The sequence below is a fragment of the Ornithodoros turicata genome, chromosome 1 (genome assembly GCF_037126465.1).
Source record: "Ornithodoros turicata isolate Travis chromosome 1, ASM3712646v1, whole genome shotgun sequence".
Classification (NCBI taxonomy): domain Eukaryota; kingdom Metazoa; phylum Arthropoda; class Arachnida; order Ixodida; family Argasidae; genus Ornithodoros; species Ornithodoros turicata.
The window spans coordinates 215,558,305-215,582,198 of NC_088201.1; the positions used below are offsets into that span (position 1 = coordinate 215,558,305).

The window sequence follows — 23,894 nt, forward strand, 5'->3', positions numbered from 1 at the left end:
GACACGCCTCTTAATTGTTCCTCCTCGCTTTTGTTCGAAATAACTGAGCCGTATCTGTGCCATCCACAGCTTATAGCTTATCCACAGAAGCATGGAAATAAACACCGATGAGCCGTATCATTCTTTTTCTCACCCACTTCTCGTATTGACTTGAAACAATGAGGAGCTCGACCCAAAGCTTTAGCGCATTGAAGCGAGAGTGTTCGCCATTTTCTTTTTTTTTTTTTTGCGTTGTCATTGTAGCACGCTTGATTAAACCTAACCAAATACGTAAAGGTATTTGCAAATACAAAAAAAAACTCATTATGTACATTACTAACGTAAAACGTACATGACGCGCAGTGCCAAGACGCTAGGCTTGTTGTCATAGCTTAGCGACATAGCGGCAGATGCGGAAGTTAAAATATGCAACCTTCTTTGACTCTGCTACCTTTTGCACGGCTGCCGGATCAGGAGTCAAACTCACCATCATTTGCGAAACCATGAAAGTCTCAGTCATTACAATTTCCATGACACGTGTTTATGTGTGTTGCTTTACTGAAATTGGTAGCGCTTGCATTAAATTGGTTGGAGTTTGGATTAATTTGGTTCACCGGTGGATTAAATTGTGTAGCACTTCGACTACATTGAGTGACCAATGGATTAAATGACCGGGAAAACGTGTAGTGTGGTGGGTATCCTGTGACCCCAAATCGTCTCACCATCATCCTGAGGGCTGAAACCGGGGAGATGGAAGAAGAAGAAAGTTATCTCACACAACAACTGTTCATTATGAACCGCACGCTCACATCTCCAAAAACATCCAAGTGGGGAAATGGGTACGAACAAGGGTTTTCTCACACAGTCACCCCTTGCGCGTGCCTGCCAGGACTAACAACAACCGTTTCCATTTGTACCTTTCTGTTGTTTGTACTGTTCTGTACCTTGTAGCTTTGGGCTGCTGTGAGCTGTGTGATTCAGTGAATCGGTATTGAAAATGCTACAGTGCGCATCATGCCGCGCACATAGAGAACACTACGATCGGAACCGTTCCATATTGACATACCCACGATAAGTACGCGCGCGCTTCTCCTGCTGTCTCATTGGATGCTGCCAACCTTTCCCTCGTGGCGATCCCATTTGTTGCCGTCAAGGAAGGCTCTGTTTTATTCCGCTTCTGTTCCAAACACTAGCGTTCTGTTAAACATTTCCGTTTGAATTGCACCAATTGAGACACAGACTTTCATTTGAGAGCAACTTCTTTTTGCATTTAATTGTCCCATTAAGAAGTGTACTGCCTACTATGCTGTTAGCGTCCTGGCGACACGCATGAAGGCAGCGATGTATCCTTGTATCTGCAGCTGCTTGAGGAGGCCGCGGTGCCCGAAAACTAGCATGAGGCGTCCTGTATTTCCTTCCTCCAGTCACTTTGGTGGCCGTCCACTGTAGCCCAGCAAGAACAAAATGGAACAAGAGCCCTGATATATAGCTCTTCAACTTCCTCTTTGTAATCACACACAAAAAAAGAAAAAAAAAATGTTATGGTCGCATTTTTTGTTTAATCTGCAGCCTCTATCCAGTTATGAGTCGTGAAGAGCAAACTCGCCCAACGCGGACATACATTTTCTGATTATTTCTCTTTTCTCTGACAGCGATGTTTATGGCAACGGCCATTGGACGTTCTACGAATCATATATTTAAGGTCTGTTCCCTCATAATCAAAGACCTCCACAAGAAGCTCGATTCCAGTACATTTATTAAGGTGAGTGTAGGCTGTGAGATCCGCAAAGTGGGCTTTTCCCGAAGTTTCGTTCGCAAGTTCGCAGTACTTGAAAGCAGTACGAGGTTGCATAAGTGTGGCGTTTACTGTATCTGAAATGACTTGAGCGGCGGATTCGCGGAATATGTAGAAGGAAAACGTTTGTGCAACGAATTTGCGTTCAAAACTCCGGATTTCAAGTACACGAGGTGTTGTGACTAGTAAACAGTATGTAACAGTAAGAGTCTCAGCAGTTAAAAGCAAACACAATGTCTAATTAAAGCAGGCGAATGATGTACAACACATTGTACTGCTAAAAAACGTTGAAAATGCACTGCGATATGTCATATTTGCGACAAGAAAAGACGCCAATGGTCTACTTGTTACTCAAATTTATCTGGAATTAATTTGGGAGATGAACGATTCTTCCGATTTGCTAAGTCTCTGTAGTTCGCTTCCCATTCGCATTTCGAATCGGCAGAATCGATCGTTTGTTTCAGGCACAAACAACTCGCTAAAGGTCCCTATACTAGTACCGTAAGAGGGCCGAAAAGTGACAAATTTCTGGTAACGCTTTGTGTGATGAGGACAGCGCCTTAGAGGAGCTGCTCTATGTATTGTTCCGTCGTTAGAACAACTGGTGTTGTTCTTGCAGAATGGTGTGTATGATATAAATCAGGCGCTTCTTTATTTTCCAGCTCATAGATTTTGCATGTGACAACGGTTACATCTGCGTCGAGAAGGTTGGAGAGGATATCCCAAAGGTAACACCTGCTGTTTAAAGCTGGAATGATTTGAAGGATAAGTTAATTTCAATTTCAATTTGTCTATTTCACAAAAAAAAAAGAAACGGAAATGGGACTATGGGAGTAAAAAGCCAAATTAGTTGACGAATGAAGTGAAACGTACCACGGCTCATAAAGTATCAAAATAGACATGATGCTTCGGAAAAAAAGTTGAGAACAAAAGAAAATTCTTATAAAGTATCTGTGTGTGGAGACAATGTGCGGTCAGCTTTATCATAAAAGGGCTCGAAAAAAAAAAATGTTTAGGAGGAGCAGAAATGAGACGTATACGCCCTGGGACACTACTATAAAAAGCAAGAGAGCGGCATGCAGAACGTAGTCATAGAATTAGGGCTAGTCCTCTGTCTGCCTTTTCTCGGTTTTCGTCCTTGCAGTACTACTTGGTAGCTCAACATTGTTTATTTTTATTTTTGTTGAACCATATTGGTGACAGTTGATTTTATCTCGCAGTACGGAGAGTGCTTGATCGATCTTTACTTAACAAACTCGGTGAGTATCAGGTCCCCACCTCTTAACTGTATTTCTGTAGTGTCATCTTGAGTTTGTTGCACCTTGGCATGCAGTGACCACATTTAAAGGGAAAGCAAGGGACGGGAAATAATGTACCCCGTGGCGATGCATTGCACCAGGTGCTGCATAAGTGTTCCTTACATATACCAGGGGGGGTTCAAGTCAAACTGGGACTTTTCGTTTTTCGCAAAAGTAAAATGAACTTACAGGAGTGAAATTAGTTTTATTTTTCGATGTAATCTCCAGCTGCACTAATGCACTTGTCCCAGCGTTTCACGAGGGCTATGATATCTGTTGTGAATCGATAGAATGTCACTCGAGGTGGGAGTTGGGAACTGCGCTACTGCGCTGCTCGTGGGTCGACTCTCGACCACCGATGTATTTCGTATATGCAGAAGCAAGGATGATAAAGTCCAAGCACACTCCTCTAATTCAACATGTCGTCTATCCAACTATAAGCCTAACATTCTCGAATGTCACTCAAAACACATGTTAGTTCGTCACAAAACGTCATCGTCTTTTCTTCTCTTCCTCTTTCTCGCGGTTACTTCAAAAACTACGAAAAGAAAAATTTCCGCAACATCCTCCCCCCGAGATGAGTGAATTAAACAACTCATTTCCCCGCACATTCTAAGGGGAACAGTAACTGCACTGGTCGGCGGGTTACGTGTCCGGAGGGTAGCCTTATAGTACAGGAACGAACTCGCCCGTCCCTGCTTTTATGCAACTCGGCTTCTCTGACCAACTTCCACAGATGACGAGGAACCTTGTCTGCATGCAAGAGTGCGATGTGCTCGTCGTGTATGCAGTCCCGCTTGCGTCTTCCTTCATGCGAGAAGGTATGCGCGGATCTAAATTCCAATAAGTATTTCCGTTTCCATTTGCTGGCATTTCCCATTATCGAACAGGGTACAATATTGGAGTCTGTCCAGTATGTGGCCACATCCGTTATCGTTGGTAAAGAGTCGCACACTAGCTTGGCGATACGCACTCCTATCACAGCACCAATCAGTTCCAGCTGTGGAGGCGTAAGTTTCTTGAGGGGCGCTACACGACTTTTCGCAAACACTAGTCCCACTTTAATGTTACCTTTCGCGTGAACCACTCTCACGAAAGCACAGGCTCCATAGGCTTGCGGATTCGCATCGATAAAAATGTGAAGTTCCGTGGAATAGTCGCTTTCTTCACCAGGTAGGAAGCACCGCTCCAGGGAAATACTGTGAAACTTCTGTAGATCAGTACACCAGGAGTCCCATTCTTTAGATATATCCGCTGGCAACGAAGCGTCCCAGTCGAGGCGTCTTTCCCATAGTCGTTGAAATAAAATCTTGACTATTATCGTGTATGGAGAAAGAAAACTAAGCGGGTCAAAGATTTTTGCAGATGTTTGCAAGACACCGCGTGTGGTCGACTTGGCCCCAATGATGGTATCTAGGAGGTGTTCTCCGGAGAACTTGAGGAGGTCAGTCGACTTAAGGCCCGTTCCGACATACAGCGCTTTGCTCCACAGCGCTGCACCACAGCAATGCGAAACAGCGCTGTATTTCCACTGTGGGGTTCGCACTTGCAGCGCTTGTCCCAGCGCTGTACTTGGTGATCTCACGTGATCGTACCGTCACGTGAACGCGGCGCCGCGTTCTCATTGGTTCAGGGAGCCTATCGCTGGGAGACAGCGATGGGAAAGTTCACCGAAGCTCAATTTCGCCAAGCGCTGTTTTCCATCGAGTCGCAGCCGGGAGAGGAGGCAAAAACAGCGCTGGTTTCCAGTGCTCTGGAGCAAAGCGCCGTATGTTGGAACAGGTCTTTATTCCATACGATTCCGAAAACCCTGCTGTCTTCCGTTACACAACCGCCACTCAGCGTTATGGTCTCCTTTGCTAAACTGGTCAAAGGTCGTCTGAAGTTCAATTTAGTCAGTTGAAGTCAGAGTTTTAGTCGTCAAATTTAGTCAGTTTCATACCTGCCTTTTGCAGTATGCGTCGTGCACTGCTGACTATCCGCTGTGCTTCTTCAACCTTGTTTGCACCCGTAAATAAGTCGCCTACATAGAAGGAGTTTATCAGCGCATGGGCGATATCTTCTTCGGATCCTGTAGTGCACCTCAGGTGATGTTGAAGGGTGGCGCTGAGCAGGAAAGGGCTCGCGGTTGTACCAAACGGCACCCTATTCATCCTCCAGACTTCAAGCGGTGGAAGCGTGGATCCTTGTAGGGGTGCGGTGGTAAACCACAGAAAGCGTAAGGCATCTCTGTCGGCTGGATTGATGCCAAGTTGCAGAAAGGCTTTCTGTACGTCTGCAGTAACAGCGATCGTGTGCATACGGAATCGCAGCAAAATCGGAACCAGGTCAGAGTTCAATTTGGGTCCCTTTGCGAGGTGGTCGTTCAAAGACGCTTTCCTGGACGATGCCAAGAGGCGTCGAGGACTACCCGTACTCTGGTCGAGGTGGATTCATTACGGATTAGGGCTCGGTGAGGCATGTAGTACGTGTATCGAGATTTTGGTGAGTCGCCAACCACTCTCTCTGCGTGCCCGTTCTCTATATAACTCCGTATGGCCTCATCGTACTCAATCACCTGGTCATTACGTTGCAGCCGTCTTACCAGACCTCGCAATCAGAATTTTGCCAACTCTAAGTTGTCTGCCATTTGAATGGTGCCAGCTTTCCAAGGAAGTGTTACCTCGTATTGGCCATCTTTCATAGTTAACTGTCGTTGAAATTCTTCCAGGATAGATGCGTTGTGTTCTACGTTTGAAGGATCTGCATCTGTTATGCCGATGCTGTCCAATTCCCAGAATCGTTTAAGGACGTTACAAAAGACTTTCAAAACACATGTTAGTTCGCCACAAAAAGTCATCATGTTTTCTTTTCTGTTACTCTTTCTCGCGGTTCCTTCGAAAACTACGAAAAGAAATATTTCTGCAACAATGCCAGCAGCGTAGAAATCCTTACCGGCACGTAGCAGCCATGATCGGACCGCATTCTTGACCTCGTCGTCGCAGCTGAAGTGGCCGACCCCGAGGAACGCCTTCAGCGGCCAGCTGAGATGGAAACCGCTGGGGGCGAGGTCTGGACTATAAGGGGGATGTGGAAGCAACTCCCAGCCAAGTTCCTGAAAGGTGCGTGTCGTGAGATGCGCGGTATGGGGGCGTTCATCGTGCTGTAGGAGGAGGCCTCCTTTGTTGATGAGGCACGGCCGCTTTGGCTTCAGCGCCTTATCCACATTCCTGAGAACCTGGCAGCAATATGCACTATTGACAGTGCTACCATTGGACGGAAAATCAACATGAACAACGCCAGCCTCGTCCCTGAAAACCGTGTCCATGACCTTACACGCGGACGGGGTGCTTCGGAACTTCTGGGGAGCTGGCGGGCGTGGACTTCCACTGTTCTGATGCGCGTTTAGACTCAAGAGTGAAATGGCGCCCCACGTTTCATCGCACGTGACGTGATCCGATCGACACACACATATATATATATATAGGGTGTGGCCAGCTAAATGTGACCATATTTTAAAAAAAAAATTATATCCATCACTTTTTCCGAGATGAAATCAATTGCAATATAGCACATGCTGAAAGGCACTCCCTAGGAGGGCATTAGCAGACTCCTATGGCAATGTCTTAATTAACTTTCAATAATTAACGTTTTAATTACAAAAGCTAAGAAGTTGTTCCAATGATAACATGTGATCTCTTTGGTCACCACATACTTCCCCAAAGGAATACTTTGAGATGACTTTATTTAATTCATTGTGAAATTACATAGGCACGACGTTTCGAACGGTGGACCGTTCTTTTTCAAGTGAAAGGTATAATGAGCTGGTCAAACATAAAGCACTCACTTTCGTGTGCTTCGACAGCTTGGGGGAAGAGAAATCGCAGTGCGTTGAGGTTGCCGAAGGGAGGTAATAAATTCTGTGTGCGCGGTCCTGTCGTGTGTGTTGGGCACGTGGGTGGGGGATTCGGGGGCGGGCGGCTTTCCCTAAGAAGCATTTGTGTGGAAAGGACTCGTTTGCGTCGCGTAAACGTGTGTAGCTTCATATTGTGTTGTAGGCGTTATTATTTCTTCATGTTTTTCACTGTGGACAGCGATCCCGGATGTTCGTTTAGTGCCGGATTGAACTGATGTATTAAAAATGATTCCTTCATTTCACGATCCCTATCACTATTGCATCCGGAATAAATATATATATATATATATATATATATATGTGTGTCTGTGTGTGTGTGTATGTGTGTGTGTGTAAGACAAACGTCGCCATTCCAGTACTGGACAGTTGTTTCGTCCTTCTTGGGCCTCATCAGCAGTACGCAGGCAGGCAACGTTTGAGCGGATGGCGTCAATAGGTCATGTAACACGTGATTCCTCTCGTCAGGGTGAGCTAATAAGTCACCACGGAAAGCCCAGTGCAGAGTCAGTGAAGTATACTACGGAAAAAATAGCCGGAGGTATTTGGCTGCACGTATAGCATATGTTTGTAAGTCAAACAGCGCCATGTCAGTACTGGACAGCTGTTTCGGCCTTCTTGGGCCTCATCAGCAGTACGCAGGCAGGCAACGTTTGAACGGACGGCATCAGAAGGTCACGTAACACGTGATTCTTCCCTTCGGGGTGAGCTAAGTCACCACTGAAATCCCAGTGCAAAGCCAGTGAAGTATAATAGAGAAAAAATAGCCGGAGCTCTTTGGCTGCAGGAATAGCACATGTTTGTAAGTGAAACGTCGCCATGCCAGTACTGGACAGCTGTTTCGGCCTTCTTGGGCCTCATCAGCAGTACGCAGGCAGGCAACGTTTGAGCGGATAGCGTCAGAAGGTCACGTAACACGTGATTCTTCCCTTCAGGGTGCAACATTACACCATATGATAGTAATGGGTAAAACCTGTAGACATCGGAATAGTCCCACAATACCGTAATCCAGGTTGGTAGTCCCACACTATCCGATTATGGTGCAGAAACCCACATTATTAATGAAAAGCATGTGCAATACCCGTGCACATGGGAAATGTCCCAAAATACAAAGAAGTCGCGTAGACCGCACATATTCACTTGGAAATTGCATGAAAAATGGATTAAATTATGTGAAATGAGGATTAAAAATAATAAAACGAGGATAAATTCGGATGGCAAATGCATTAAATGTCATGGTATAAGGATTACAATGTACGGCAAGATGATTAATAACGGCAGAAAAAGCTGTAGATTATAACGACCATGTCCTAATCAGCAACCCCTATGAAGATCCCATCCGCACGATCCGCTAGGGGCGCTACTTATCGGCACGCCACGATTGGACGATGGAAATTTGATTTCTAAACGCGCAGAAGCGTATGTACGACTACCGTAGCAGAGGACAGCGATAGCTCCTATGAAAACGCGTAGAATGATGATGATAATCAACCTAAGAATAAAACATCTGTGGAACGTTCACCGCTTGTACAGAAATACTAAGGTAAGCTGAAGTACAAAGTATTGTAGCAGTTGACGAAGCAATAACTGGGACGATGAGAAGCGCCACCGCTAGCTTCCAAAAATGCGGCGCTGGGAAGGGGTGCCTACGACATGGTCGTTATAACCTGGAGGTTTTTCCGTCGTATTTAATCTTTGTACCGCGGAATTTAATCGTTATACCGTGGAATTTAATCCTGATGCCGCCACTTTTAATCCTTGTTTCGCAAGATTTAATCCTTATGCCGCCACATTTAATCCTTATACCGTGGGATTTAATAATTCTTCTGTTGAATTTATTCCTTGTGCTACCAATTTTAATCCTTATGCCGTGGAATTTAATCCTAAATTCTCGGGTTATCTTTGCATTACTGTTTTCACTACAATGCGACAGTGTGGGACTACCTGTATGATTTATGACCTGTTTTGACAATTTCCATGCTTACAGCCATACACTGAGCTTTTTGTGACTATGACTGCTCAATGCACTACTATGTGATAGTATGAGGCTACCTGCATAATTTATGACCTGTTATGACTATTTTCTTGGTTACGCTTATAAATTGACTGTTTATGACTATGCCTACTCTATGTAGTACTATGGGACTACTTGCATAAGTTATTACCTATTATGACTATTTCCTTGTTTACGGCTATAAATTGAGTTTTTGTGACTATGCCTACTCTATGCACTACAACGCAACAGTGTGGGACTACCAGTTCGATTTATGACGTGTTTTGACTATTTCCTCGCTTACAGCCATGCACTGACTTTTGTGTCTATGACTGCTCAATACACTACAATGTGACAGTGTGAGACTACCTGTATGATTTATGACCTGTTTTGACTATTTACATGTTTACAGCCATGCACTGAGCTTTTTCTGACTGTGGCTGCTCAATGCACTACTATGTGATAGTATGAGACTACCTGCATAATTTATGACCTGTTATTACTATTTCCTTCTTTACGGTTATAAATTGACTTTTTTGTGACTATGCCTACTCTACGCACTACAATGCAACAGTGTGGGACTACCAGTACGATTTATTACCTGTTTTGACTATTTCCTCGCTTACAGCCATACACTGACTTTTTCACGACTATGACTGCTCAATGCACTACTATGTGATACCATGGGACTACCTGCATAATGTATGGGCTGTAATGGGAATTTCTCGTTTACAGCCATAAATTGACTTTTCCGTGGCTATGCCAGCTCTATGCACTGCCAGGGGATAACATGGGACTACCCGCATGATTTATGACCTGATATGACTATATCATTGTTTATGGCTATAACTTGACAATTTGTGACTATGTCTACTCTATGTACTACTATGGTACGGTATGGGACTACCTGCATGATTTATGATCTACAATGACTATTTCCTTGTTTGCGGGTATAAATGGACTTTTTCTGACTATGCCTGCTCTATGCACTACTCTGGAATGGTTTAGGGATACCTGCACGATTTATCACTTGTTTTCACTATTTCCTCTTACAGCCATCAATTGATTTTTTGCGACTATGCTTAGTCTATTCACTACCGTAGGATAGTGTGGGACTACCTGCATGATTTATGAACTGATAGACCTTTGCCTTGCTTATGGCTATCAAATGACTTTTTGTGGCTATGCCTACGCTATGCACTACTATGGGATGGTATGGAACTCCAGCATGATTTACGACATGATATGACTGTTTCCTTGCTTACGGGTATAAATCATTTTTTTACGATTATGCCTACCCTATGCACTGCTATGGGATGGTATGGGACTACCAGCATGATTTATTACCTGCTTTCACTATTTCCTCATTCACAGCAATAAATTAACTTTTGTAGTGATTATGCCTACTCTATGCACTGCAATAGGGTGGTAGGGACTGCCTGCATGGTGTATGACCTGTTATGACTAATTCCTTGTTTATAACTATAAATTGTCTTTTTGTGACAATTACTGCTCTACAGTGGGATGGTACAGGGCTACCTGCATGGTATATGACATGTTTTGCTTATTTCCTTCTGTACACCTACATATGGATTTTTGAAGACTATGACTTCTACATGCAATAATGTAGGACGGTATGGGACCGCCTGCAAATATGTCATGTTTTGACTATTTCTTTGTTTGAGGCTATAAATTGCTTGATATGACCATGCCTCCTCCATGCACTACTATGGGATGTTATGGGACTACTGGCATGATTTATCACCTGTTTCGATTATTACCTCGTTTACAGCCTTAAATTGACTTTTTGTGATTATGTCTGCTCTATGCACTGCTATGAGATGGTATGGGAGTACCTCCGTGATTTCTTACCTGTTTGCGCTATTTCCTAGTTTATAGCTATAAAATAACTTTTTATGACTATGGCCACTCCAAGCCTTAGTACTGGATGGTATGGGACTGCCTGCATGATTTACGACCTGTTTTGACAACTTCCTCGTTTACACCCATCAAGTGACTTTTTTTGTGACCGTGCCTACCCTATGCACTGCCATGAAATGGTGTGAGACTACCTGCATGATGTATGATGTATGTTATAACTATTTTGTTGATAACTATAAAATTACTTTTTGTGACTGCTGCTGTGCACTGCTATGCTACTGCTCTATGCACTACAATTGGATGAGATGTGACTACCTGCATGATTTATGGCCTGTTTATCTCCACGGCTATATTATTTGACTTTCTGTGACTAGGACTACTCAATGCACTACAGTGGGATACTATCGGACTTTATGACCTATTATGACTATTTCCTTGTTTATGGCTATAAATTGATTTTTTATGACTATGCCTACTCTATGCGCTACAATGGGATAGTATGGGAACTATCTGGAACTAACGCGCACTGCCTGGAAAGTACTTGCTCTGAAGATGGAACATATTCATAGACAAACATAACACTACCTTCGAGTTGCCTAGGAAAGAACTATTGAAATGTGACATTCATAGCAAAGTCCCCTTTCTTTTTCTCGCCTTTTTCCAAATGTAAGTTGGTCAGCAATGACATGCACATCACAGTACGACATCCTGGCCATCAGTTCTTTATAATGTTATTCATGCTCCCATACAATCTATCGCTTCATTGATCTCTTTGCGCGTCGCAGGCCTTGTGTGTTAAAATGACGTGAGCTCAGTACTTGAATGCTCACATAGAAAGCATAGACTTATACTATCCCTCGCTCAACCCGAAGGTCATTTGAAGCTGCGAACGTTGAACAGTCATAACATGTCATAAATCGTGCAGGATAGTCTCGGGCTATTCCTGGACGTGTCCAGCCCACCAACGCTGTGCGCTCAAAGCTCTTTTGATCTTTCTGGACACAATCAGCCTTCGATCCTTATTGAGAAGGGGCTCAATATCTCATTCCCCGCATCATCACCACCAATGGGGTAGAGTATCGCTTCCGGTCATGAAACTCCGCATTCATCATCTTAAAATAAAGTTGTTACTGTTGTATTCCATTGTAGTGCACACTGTAGTCATAGTCCCAAAAATATAATTTGTAGCTGTTAACCAGGGAACTGACATAACAGGTCACAGGTGATTATGTAGGTAGTCTTACAATGTCCCTTTGTTGTGCAAAGAATAGATGTATACGTAAAAATCAGTTTGTAGCTACAAACGAGAAAATAGTCATAACAGGTCAAGAAACATTCAGTTATCTTAAATTATCCCATGGTAGTTCAATTAGTACACATAGTCATAAAAATCAATTTATTGATGTAAACACAGGTTGAGTACAACTTGTGTATTACGTTCATAATGAATTTTTCTTTAACAATGAAATAGTCATAACAGGTTATAGATCATGCAGGTGCTCCCATACTACGGTATAGTAGTGCATTTACCAGCGACGATCAATTTATAGCTGCAAACGAGGAAATAGTCATTACTGGTCATAAACATTACAAGTAGCCCCATATTGACAAATCATAGCCAGTCATATCATTGCCAGTCATAAAAATTAAATTTATAGCCAGAAACAAGGAAATTGTCATAACAGGTCATAAAGCATACACGTAGTCCCATACCATCTCATTGTGATGCATAGGGTAGTCCTTGTCACAAAAAGTCAATTTATAGGCCTAAACAAAGAAACAGTCATAACTGGCTATCAATCATGCTGGTAGCCCCGTACTATCCTATGTAGATGGGTAGAAATCCAGCGAACCGGTAGAGATGTAGGAAGGGAGTTGCCTCAGGACAGAAGCCGCCGATATTTCGAACAGAGACTGTTCTTCTTCTGGGCACCGTCCTCATCATTGGCATGGTATTTAAAGGGTTAGGTGTGACGTGTTTAAAGGTTCCTGCGAATTGTGGGTCAACAAACCCGGAGGGAAGAAAGGGTCCGTACGGGCTTCTACGCCCGGAGTGAATGGCTGCTTTGTTAGGGTGTGGAGGGGATTATGTGAACGTAGTGATCTAGGCCAGACCAGTTACAGAAAAATGGAAGGTTCACGAACATGTGGACGAAACGGGACAACAGGCAAGAATTGGCAAGCATAGCGAAAGATAAGGAGGTTAGTGGTTACGTGGGGACGGTGCCCAGAAGAAGAACAGTCTCTGTTCGAAATATTGGCGGCTTCTGTCCTGAGGCAACTCCCTTCCTACGTACTATCCTATAGTGGTGCAAAGAGTAGTCATAGTCATAAAAGTGAATTTATAGCCATAAATAAGGTAATAGTCATGTCACTCCATAAACCATGGAGGTAGCCCCATACTACCCCGTGGAAGTGCGTAGAGTAGGAATATTCACAAAAAGCTAGCCAACCTACTTTTATCTTATAGGAACACTCCTCATGCTACAACTTCTCAATCACCTGCATCTTTAATGCTTGGAAGGACGTTAAAAACGAGACTAGATCTGATTAGGCCTTCTCTTAAATCTGTCGTAACTCAGAAGCAACAAACGCAAATTTTACAGCGAAACCATCAAGAACGGATGTTTCAGGTTGGTGATTCGGTACGAGTAAGGAATTACCGGAGTGGGAAGAAATGGGTTCATGGCTTTATTATCAGTAGAACTGGGCCTGTGTCATACAAAGTGAAAGTGATCACACAGCATGGGACTTTGGTGTGGAGAAGACACGTTGACCAGATTGTCGCGGCTCAAGCTCGAACAGAATCTTCGACAGATCTACATGAACAAGAATCGTCGGATCTCATGCCTGCAATCTCCACTGGCCCATGTTCCGAGACACCGGTGACCGAGAAGCCGCCAACTCCAGTACAAGCAAGAAGATATCCACTTCGTGAGCGTCGACCCCCTCAACGTTATGAATCCACATGAACTGGGTTGTTCTAGTATTTAAGTGTGCATGAAAGTTCGCATGCGGGTTTTTGAAATATTGTATACATTATTCGCGCAAAGTTATTTTTTTCTTAGGGTGGTGGTAGTGTGATATCTTATCGCTTTGTACGCGGCCTTGTTGATAACTGTTCGCGCCTTCATGGTTTGGCGATAAAAGGCAGCTGCGGGTTTGTTTTCGTGCAGTCTGCAGCCGGGTGTGTTAGGAGCAGGTTCTGCTCGTGTCGTACTTGAAATAAACAAGTTCGTTCCACATTCGGTGTACGTTGTTCCTCACCGAAAGACACTACATCTGGCGACGCTAGGATGGAATTTCACTGAGAATGACCGGCGCAGACGAAGCAACCGACGGAAAGGAAGAAGCGAGGAACGCGAACCCGACGACACAGTGCAGGATGGCTACGATAGGGCAAGTAGAACATTTTGATGAAGCTACATCGGATTGGATATCCTACGAAGAACGCTTGCTTTCGTTCCTGAAAGTTAACAAAATTGAAGATGGCAGTAAAGTGGATGCGTTTCTTAGCATCATTGGACCCAAAACGTATTCGCTGCTAAAAACCTTACTGGCTCCGGATAAACCGTCTAACAAGACTCTTGAAGTTCTGATGACTACTTTGCGGGACCATTTGTCGCCGAAACCATCAGTGATAGCAGAAAGGGCGAAATTCCATAAGTGCGTCCAGGGAGAGTCTCAGACGATTGTGCAGTTTGTGGCTGAATTGAAAAGACTAGCCCAGGATTGCAAGTTTGGGGCAAACTTGGAGGAAGTTTTGAGGGACAGATTTGTGTGCGGATTGCGAAGACTTGATATTCAAAAATGTCTGTTCGCCGAAGATGAGTCTTTAACATTTAAGAAAGCAGTGGAAAAAGCACTGTCTCTTGAAATGGCTACACGAAGTGCCTCGGAATGCCACGAAGCTGATACGCCCCCGCCCCTACACAAAGTTGATAAGGTCGACAAAGAAAAGAAGTCTTCCTGTTATCGATGCGGTGCGAACAATCACTCCAGTGAATCATGCAACTTCCGGAATTCTGTCTGCCACAACTGCAAAAAGAGAGGGCATATTCGACGAGTGTGCCGATCGCGAACAAAGTTAAAACCGCTATCTGGACGACAGAATCTTCGCAACTTGAGGGAAGATGACAACTTTGACTTGAATAATGCGGTCCTACGGATGGAAACACGCAGCAACGACCCCATGTGCGCAACGGTTGTGATCGAGAATGTTCCTGTTAAGATGGAAATTGACACTGGTGCCGCTGTTTCCGTTATGTCTTTCCAGCAGTACCAGAAGTGCTTCCCGGACCTTAAGTTGACACCCACTGCACTGAAGTTGCGGACATACACCGGGGAAGCGATTACACCTCGTGGGTGCGTCATGGTTGACGTGAAGTACAACGGAAATCAACGAAGCCTTCCACTTCACATCTTGCGTGAGCCTGGTGTACCTCTCCTAGGACGTGACTGGGTGCGAGAACTGTGCCTGGACTGGACACAACTGAACGCAATGTCACCCGACATCAAGTCCACCACGGAGCAATTGTTCAAAAAGTACAGCCGACTCTTCGAAGACGGGTTGGGAAGAATTAAAGGTGAGCAAGTCTCCCTCAAGCTCAGAGAGGGCAGTATACCACGGTTTTTAAAGGCCCGAAGTTTGCCTTTTGCACTCAAGTCTGCCGTGGAGAATGAATTGAGTAAACTGGAAAGTCTCGGAGTAATTACGCCAACCAGTAGTAGTTCATTTGCAACACCAGTTGTACCTGTCGTTAAAAGAGATGGTTCAATTCGATTGTGCGGTGATTACCGAACAACGGTCAATCAAGTTTTGGAAGTTGAGAAGTACCCCTTGCCTAGACTGGACGAAATATTCGCTGCGCTTGCGGGTGGCAAGCATTTTTCGAAGATTGACCTCAATCGGGCATATCTTCAGGTCGAAGTCGATGAACAGTCACGGGAGTACTTGACGCTGAACACTCATAAGGGATTATACAAAGTAAATCGCCTTGCGTTCGGAATCACCTCGGCGCCCGCAATGTTCCAAAAGATAATGGAAAACATGCTGAAGGACCTTAGCGGTGTCATTGTTTACTTAGATGATATCCTGATCATGGGAAGGTCGCAAGAAGAGCACGTGCGGAATCTGGAAGCAGTGCTGAATCGCCTCGCAGAACGAGGAGTAAAGATAAAGAAGGATAAATGCGAATTTTTCACGAACGAATTTCAGTACCTCGGACACGTAATCAATGCGGAAGGAATTAAGCCATCGCTGGAGAAAGTAGAGGCAATTCTTCACGCACCGCCGCCGGCAGATAAGCAACAGCTACGTTCGCTACTGGGAGCGATTAACTTCTATGGGAAGTTCTTGCCAGATTTGTCCAGTGTTTTGTATCCGCTACATAGACTCTTACGACTTAAGGTGGCATGGAATTGGAACCAACAGTGCCAACAGGCGTTCAAAAAGGTGAAGGAACTCCTATCATCGCCCCCGCTCCTTGTCCACTATGACATGGACATCCCGTTGCAGTTGGAGTGTGATGCATCAGCATATGGTGTAGGGGCAGTACTGTCGCACATACAAGCAGATGGCAGCGCTAAGCCGATCGCTTACGCTTCAAAAACATTAAGTGTCGCAGAATCCAATTATAGTCACTTGGAAAGAGAAGCTCTGGGACTGATATTTGGAGTTAAGAAGTTCCACAACTACCTGTATGGACGGCATTTCGTTCTTTTTACTGACCATAAGCCACTCGAAACTATATTTGGTGCAAAAACTGGCATCCCAAGTATAGCCGCTGCACGGCTACAGAGATGGGCATTAACTCTTGCAGCGTACCAGTATGAACTTCGGTACAGAAGCGGTTCCACTAATGCTGTCGCGGACTGTTTCTCTCGCTTACCGCTCAAGCAGAAGCATCCCGAAAGTGCGGACGACGAGGTCTGTGCGTTGTATACCGTACGACTGCAAAGTTTCCCAGTGAGCAGCACAGAAATTGCCAAGGAAACTGCTCGTGATCCTATTCTGAGTGTTGTGGCCAACTTTATACGAAACGGATGGCCTCCTTCAAATTGCAATGAAGCTTTAAAGCCCTACTTTCTGCATAGGACGGCACTTACGGTACACCAAGGGTGCATCTTGTGGGGCATGAGAATCCTGGTTCCAGCGGAGCTGCGTAGTAGAGTGCTTGAAGAGCTACACTCTGGACACCCAGGAATCGTTCGGATGAAGGAGATCGCCAGAGGTTATACCTGGTGGCCAGGTATCGACTTCGACTTGGAGCGCATGGTGAAAGAGTGTGACGACTGCCAGGACCAGCGTCCCTTACCAGCGAAAGCTCCGCTGCATCCGTGGTCGTGGCCGTCGGAACCTTGGGAACGCGTCCACCTGGACTATGCCGGACCGTTCCAGAACAAGATTTTTTTGGTGGCAGTTGACGCCCATTCTAAATGGCCGGAGGTGTTTGTACTTGGATCAACGAGTGCTGAAATGACAGTTCAGTGTGTGCGTGAACTATTTGCTCGTTGGGGAATTGCGAGAACAATTGTAACGGACAATGGGCCACAATTTTGTTCAGAATCTTTCCAGGTGTTCCTAAAGCAGAATGGTGTCCGGCATGTGACATCAGCACCTTACCACCCGTCAACAAATGGGTTGGCAGAACGGTTTGTGAGGACCTTGAAAGAGTGTTTAAGAAAGGATCGTAGCCAGTCGCTGGAGGTGAGGCTAGCCAACCTACTTTTATCTTATAGGAACACTCCTCATGCTACAACTTCTCAATCACCTGCATCTTTAATGCTTGGAAGGACGTTAAAAACGAGACTAGATCTGATTAGGCCTTCTCTTAAATCTGTCGTAACTCAGAAGCAACAAACGCAAATTTTACAGCGAAACCATCAAGAACGGATGTTTCAGGTTGGTGATTCGGTACGAGTAAGGAATTACCGGAGTGGGAAGAAATGGGTTCATGGCTTTATTATCAGTAGAACTGGGCCTGTGTCATACAAAGTGAAAGTGATCACACAGCATGGGACTTTGGTGTGGAGAAGACACGTTGACCAGATTGTCGCGGCTCAAGCTCGAACAGAATCTTCGACAGATCTACATGAACAAGAATCGTCGGATCTCATGCCTGCAATCTCCACTGGCCCATGTTCCGAGACACCGGTGACCGAGAAGCCGCCAACTCCAGTACAAGCAAGAAGATATCCACTTCGTGAGCGTCGACCCCCTCAACGTTATGAATCCACATGAACTGGGTTGTTCTAGTATTTAAGTGTGCATGAAAGTTCGCATGCGGGTTTTTGAAATATTGTATACATTATTCGCGCAAAGTTATTTTTTTCTTAGGGTGGTGGTAGTGTGATATCTTATCGCTTTGTACGCGGCCTTGTTGATAACTGTTCGCGCCTTCATGGTTTGGCGATAAAAGGCAGCTGCGGGTTTGTTTTCGTGCAGTCTGCAGCCGGGTGTGTTAGGAGCAGGTTCTGCTCGTGTCGTACTTGAAATAAACAAGTTCGTTCCACATTCGGTGTACGTTGTTCCTCACCGAAAGACACTACACATGTCCTAATCAGCAACCCCTATGAAGATCCCATCCGCACGATCCGCTAGGGGCGCTACTTATCGGCACGCCACGATTGGACGATGGAAATTTGATTTCTAAACGCGCAGAAGCGTATGTACGACTACCGTAGCAGAGGACAGCGATAGCTCCTATGAAAACGCGTAGAATGATGATGATAATCAACCTAAGAATAAAACATCTGTGGAACGTTCACCGCTTGTACAGAAATACTAAGGTAAGCTGAAGTACAAAGTATTGTAGCAGTTGACGAAGCAATAACTGGGACGATGAGAAGCGCCACCGCTAGCTTCCAAAAATGCGGCGCTGGGAAGGGGTGCCTACGACATGGTCGTTATAACCTGGAGGTTTTTCCGTCGTATTTAATCTTTGTACCGCGGAATTTAATCGTTATACCGTGGAATTTAATCCTGATGCCGCCACTTTTAATCCTTGTTTCGCAAGATTTAATCCTTATGCCGCCACATTTAATCCTTATACCGTGGGATTTAATAATTCTTCTGTTGAATTTATTCCTTGTGCTACCAATTTTAATCCTTATGCCGTGGAATTTAATCCTAAATTCTCGGGTTATCTTTGCATTACTGTTTTCACTACAATGCGACAGTGTGGGACTACCTGTATGATTTATGACCTGTTTTGACAATTTCCATGCTTACAGCCATACACTGAGCTTTTTGTGACTATGACTGCTCAATGCACTACTATGTGATAGTATGAGGCTACCTGCATAATTTATGACCTGTTATGACTATTTTCTTGGTTACGCTTATAAATTGACTGTTTATGACTATGCCTACTCTATGTAGTACTATGGGACTACTTGCATAAGTTATTACCTATTATGACTATTTCCTTGTTTACGGCTATAAATTGAGTTTTTGTGACTATGCCTACTCTATGCACTACAACGCAACAGTGTGGGACTACCAGTTCGATTTATGACGTGTTTTGACTATTTCCTCGCTTACAGCCATGCACTGACTTTTGTGTCTATGACTGCTCAATACACTACAATGTGACAGTGTGAGACTACCTGTATGATTTATGACCTGTTTTGACTATTTACATGTTTACAGCCATGCACTGAGCTTTTTCTGACTGTGGCTGCTCAATGCACTACTATGTGATAGTATGAGACTACCTGCATAATTTATGACCTGTTATTACTATTTCCTTCTTTACGGTTATAAATTGACTTTTTTGTGACTATGCCTACTCTACGCACTACAATGCAACAGTGTGGGACTACCAGTACGATTTATTACCTGTTTTGACTATTTCCTCGCTTACAGCCATACACTGACTTTTTCACGACTATGACTGCTCAATGCACTACTATGTGATACCATGGGACTACCTGCATAATGTATGGGCTGTAATGGGAATTTCTCGTTTACAGCCATAAATTGACTTTTCCGTGGCTATGCCAGCTCTATGCACTGCCAGGGGATAACATGGGACTACCCGCATGATTTATGACCTGATATGACTATATCATTGTTTATGGCTATAACTTGACAATTTGTGACTATGTCTACTCTATGTACTACTATGGTACGGTATGGGACTACCTGCATGGTTTATGATCTACAATGACTATTTCCTTGTTTGCGGGTATAAATGGACTTTTTCTGACTATGCCTGCTCTATGCACTACTCTGGAATGGTTTAGGGATACCTGCACGATTTATCACTTGTTTTCACTATTTCCTCTTACAGCCATCAATTGATTTTTTGCGACTATGCTTAGTCTATTCACTACCGTAGGATAGTGTGGGACTACCTGCATGATTTATGAACTGATAGACCTTTGCCTTGCTTATGGCTATCAAATGACTTTTTGTGGCTATGCCTACGCTATGCACTACTATGGGATGGTATGGAACTCCAGCATGATTTACGACATGATATGACTGTTTCCTTGCTTACGGGTATAAATCATTTTTTTACGATTATGCCTACCCTATGCACTGCTATGGGATGGTATGGGACTACCAGCATGATTTATTACCTGCTTTCACTATTTCCTCATTCACAGCAATAAATTAACTTTTGTAGTGATTATGCCTACTCTATGCACTGCAATAGGGTGGTAGGGACTGCCTGCATGGTGTATGACCTGTTATGACTAATTCCTTGTTTATAACTATAAATTGTCTTTTTGTGACAATTACTGCTCTACAGTGGGATGGTACAGGGCTACCTGCATGGTATATGACATGTTTTGCTTATTTCCTTCTGTACACCTACATATGGATTTTTGAAGACTATGACTTCTACATGCAATAATGTAGGACGGTATGGGACCGCCTGCAAATATGTCATGTTTTGACTATTTCTTTGTTTGAGGCTATAAATTGCTTGATATGACCATGCCTCCTCCATGCACTACTATGGGATGTTATGGGACTACTGGCATGATTTATCACCTGTTTCGATTATTACCTCGTTTACAGCCTTAAATTGACTTTTTGTGATTATGTCTGCTCTATGCACTGCTATGAGATGGTATGGGAGTACCTCCGTGATTTCTTACCTGTTTGCGCTATTTCCTAGTTTATAGCTATAAAATAACTTTTTATGACTATGGACACTCCAAGCCTTAGTACTGGATGGTATGGGACTGCCTGCATGATTTACGACCTGTTTTGACAACTTCCTCGTTTACACCCATCAAGTGACTTTTTTTGTGACCGTGCCTACCCTATGCACTGCCATGAAATGGTGTGAGACTACCTGCATGATGTATGATGTATGTTATAACTATTTTGTTGATAACTATAAAATTACTTTTTGTGACTGCTGCTGTGCACTGCTATGCTACTGCTCTATGCACTACAATTGGATGAGATGTGACTACCTGCATGATTTATGGCCTGTTTATCTCCACGGCTATATTATTTGACTTTCTGTGACTAGGACTACTCAATGCACTACAGTGGGATACTATCGGACTTTATGACCTATTATGACTATTTCCTTGTTTATGGCTATAAATTGATTTTTTATGACTATGCCTACTCTATGCGCTACAATGGGATAGTATGGGAACTATCTGGAACTAACGCGCACTGCCTGGAAAGTACTTGCTCTGAAGATGGAACATATTCATAGACAAACATAACACTACCTTCGAGTTGCCTAGGAAAGAACTATTGAAATGTGACATTCATAGCAAAGTCCCCTTTCTTTTTCTCGCCTTTTTCCAAATGTAAGTTGGTCAGCAATGACATGCACATCACAGTACGACATCCTGGCCATCAGTTCTTTATAATGTTATTCATGCTCCCATACAATCTATCGCTTCATTGATCTCTTTGCGCGTCGCAGGCCTTGTGTGTTAAAATGACGTGAGCTCAGTACTTGAATGCTCACATAGAAAGCATAGACTTATACTATCCCTCGCTCAACCCGAAGGTCATTTGAAGCTGCGAACGTTGAACAGTCATAACATGTCATAAATCGTGCAGGATAGTCTCGGGCTATTCCTGGACGTGTCCAGCCCACCAACGCTGTGCGCTCAAAGCTCTTTTGATCTTTCTGGACACAATCAGCCTTCGATCCTTATTGAGAAGGGGCTCAATATCTCATTCCCCGCATCATCACCACCAATGGGGTAGAGTATCGCTTCCGGTCATGAAACTCCGCATTCATCATCTTAAAATAAAATTGTTACTGTTGTATTCCATTGTAGTGCACACTGTAGTCATAGTCCCAAAAATATAATTTGTAGCTGTTAACCAGGGAACTGACATAACAGGTCACAGGTGATTATGTAGGTAGTCTTACAATGTCCCTTTGTTGTGCAAAGAATAGATGTATACGTAAAAATCAGTTTGTAGCTACAAACGAGAAAATAGTCATAACAGGTCAAGAAACATTCAGTTATCTTAAATTATCCCATGGTAGTTCAATTAGTACACATAGTCATAAAAATCAATTTATTGATGTAAACACAGGTTGAGTACAACTTGTGTATTACGTTCATAATGAATTTTTCTTTAACAATGAAATAGTCATAACAGGTTATAGATCATGCAGGTGCTCCCATACTACGGTATAGTAGTGCATTTACCAGCGACGATCAATTTATAGCTGCAAACGAGGAAATAGTCATTACTGGTCATAAACATTACAAGTAGCCCCATATTGACAAATCATAGCCAGTCATATCATTGCCAGTCATAAAAATTAAATTTATAGCCAGAAACAAGGAAATTGTCATAACAGGTCATAAAGCATACACGTAGTCCCATACCATCTCATTGTGATGCATAGGGTAGTCCTTGTCACAAAAAGTCAATTTATAGGCCTAAACAAAGAAACAGTCATAACTGGCTATCAATCATGCTGGTAGCCCCGTACTATCCTATGTAGATGGGTAGAAATCCAGCGAACCGGTAGAGATGTAGGAAGGGAGTTGCCTCAGGACAGAAGCCGCCGATATTTCGAACAGAGACTGTTCTTCTTCTGGGCACCGTCCTCATCATTGGCATGGTATTTAAAGGGTTAGGTGTGACGTGTTTAAAGGTTCCTGCGAATTGTGGGTCAACAAACCCGGAGGGAAGAAAGGGTCCGTACGGGCTTCTACGGCCGGAGTGAATGGCTGCTTTGTTAGGGTGTGGAGGGGATTATGTGAACGTAGTGATCTAGGCCAGACCAGTTACAGAAAAATGGAAGGTTCACGAACATGTGGACGAAACGGGACAACAGGCAAGAATTGGCAAGCATAGCGAAAGATAAGGAGGTTAGTGGTTACGTGGGGACGGTGCCCAGAAGAAGAACAGTCTCTGTTCGAAATATTGGCGGCTTCTGTCCTGAGGCAACTCCCTTCCTACGTACTATCCTATAGTGGTGCAAAGAGTAGTCATAGTCATAAAAGTGAATTTATAGCCATAAATAAGGTAATAGTCATGTCACTCCATAAACCATGGAGGTAGCCCCATACTACCCCGTGGAAGTGCGTAGAGTAGGAATATTCACAAAAAGTCAGTGTAAACGAGGAAATAGTCAAAACAGGCCATGAGTCGTGCAGGTAGTCCCATCCTATCTCACTGTAGTGCATAGAGTAGGCATAGTCAAAAGAAATCAATTTATACCCATAAACAAGAAAATAGTAATAATAGGTCATAAATCATGCAAGGTAGTCCCATACTATAACATACGAGTTCATTGAACAGTGATATTCACAAAGAGGTCAGTTTAAAGCCATAACAAGGGAATAGCCATACCAGGTCATAAATCATGCAGGTAGCCACATACCTTACCATAGTAGTGCATAGAGTGAGCATATTCACAAAAAGTCGGTTTATGGCTGTAAACGAGGAAACAGTCACAACAGGTCATAAATCGTGCAGCTAGTCTCATCCCATCTCACAGTAGTGCATAGAGTAGGCATAGTCAAACATCAATTTATACCCGTAAACAAGGAAAGTCATATCAGGTCATAAATCATGTAGGCAGTCCCATACCATCCCAC

At 43.8% G+C, this 23,894-nt stretch overlaps 1 protein-coding gene across 2 annotated transcripts; it reads left to right on the top strand.

The window, feature by feature from the left end:
* Positions 1-14,623: 14,623 nt before the first annotated feature.
* LOC135376467 (uncharacterized protein K02A2.6-like) lies at positions 14,624-18,369 on the top strand. Of its 2 annotated transcripts, none has more exons than XM_064608980.1 (2): positions 14,624-15,424; positions 16,935-18,369. In XM_064608980.1, the coding sequence occupies exon 2, from the start codon at positions 16,975-16,977 to the stop codon at positions 18,079-18,081; it is 1,107 nt and encodes a 368-aa protein (XP_064465050.1). In that variant the 5' UTR covers positions 14,624-15,424; positions 16,935-16,974; the 3' UTR covers positions 18,082-18,369. Both variants share the same exon structure in this region, with proteins under 2 accessions (XP_064465050.1, XP_064465057.1).
* The last annotated feature ends 5,525 nt before the right edge of the window (positions 18,370-23,894 follow it).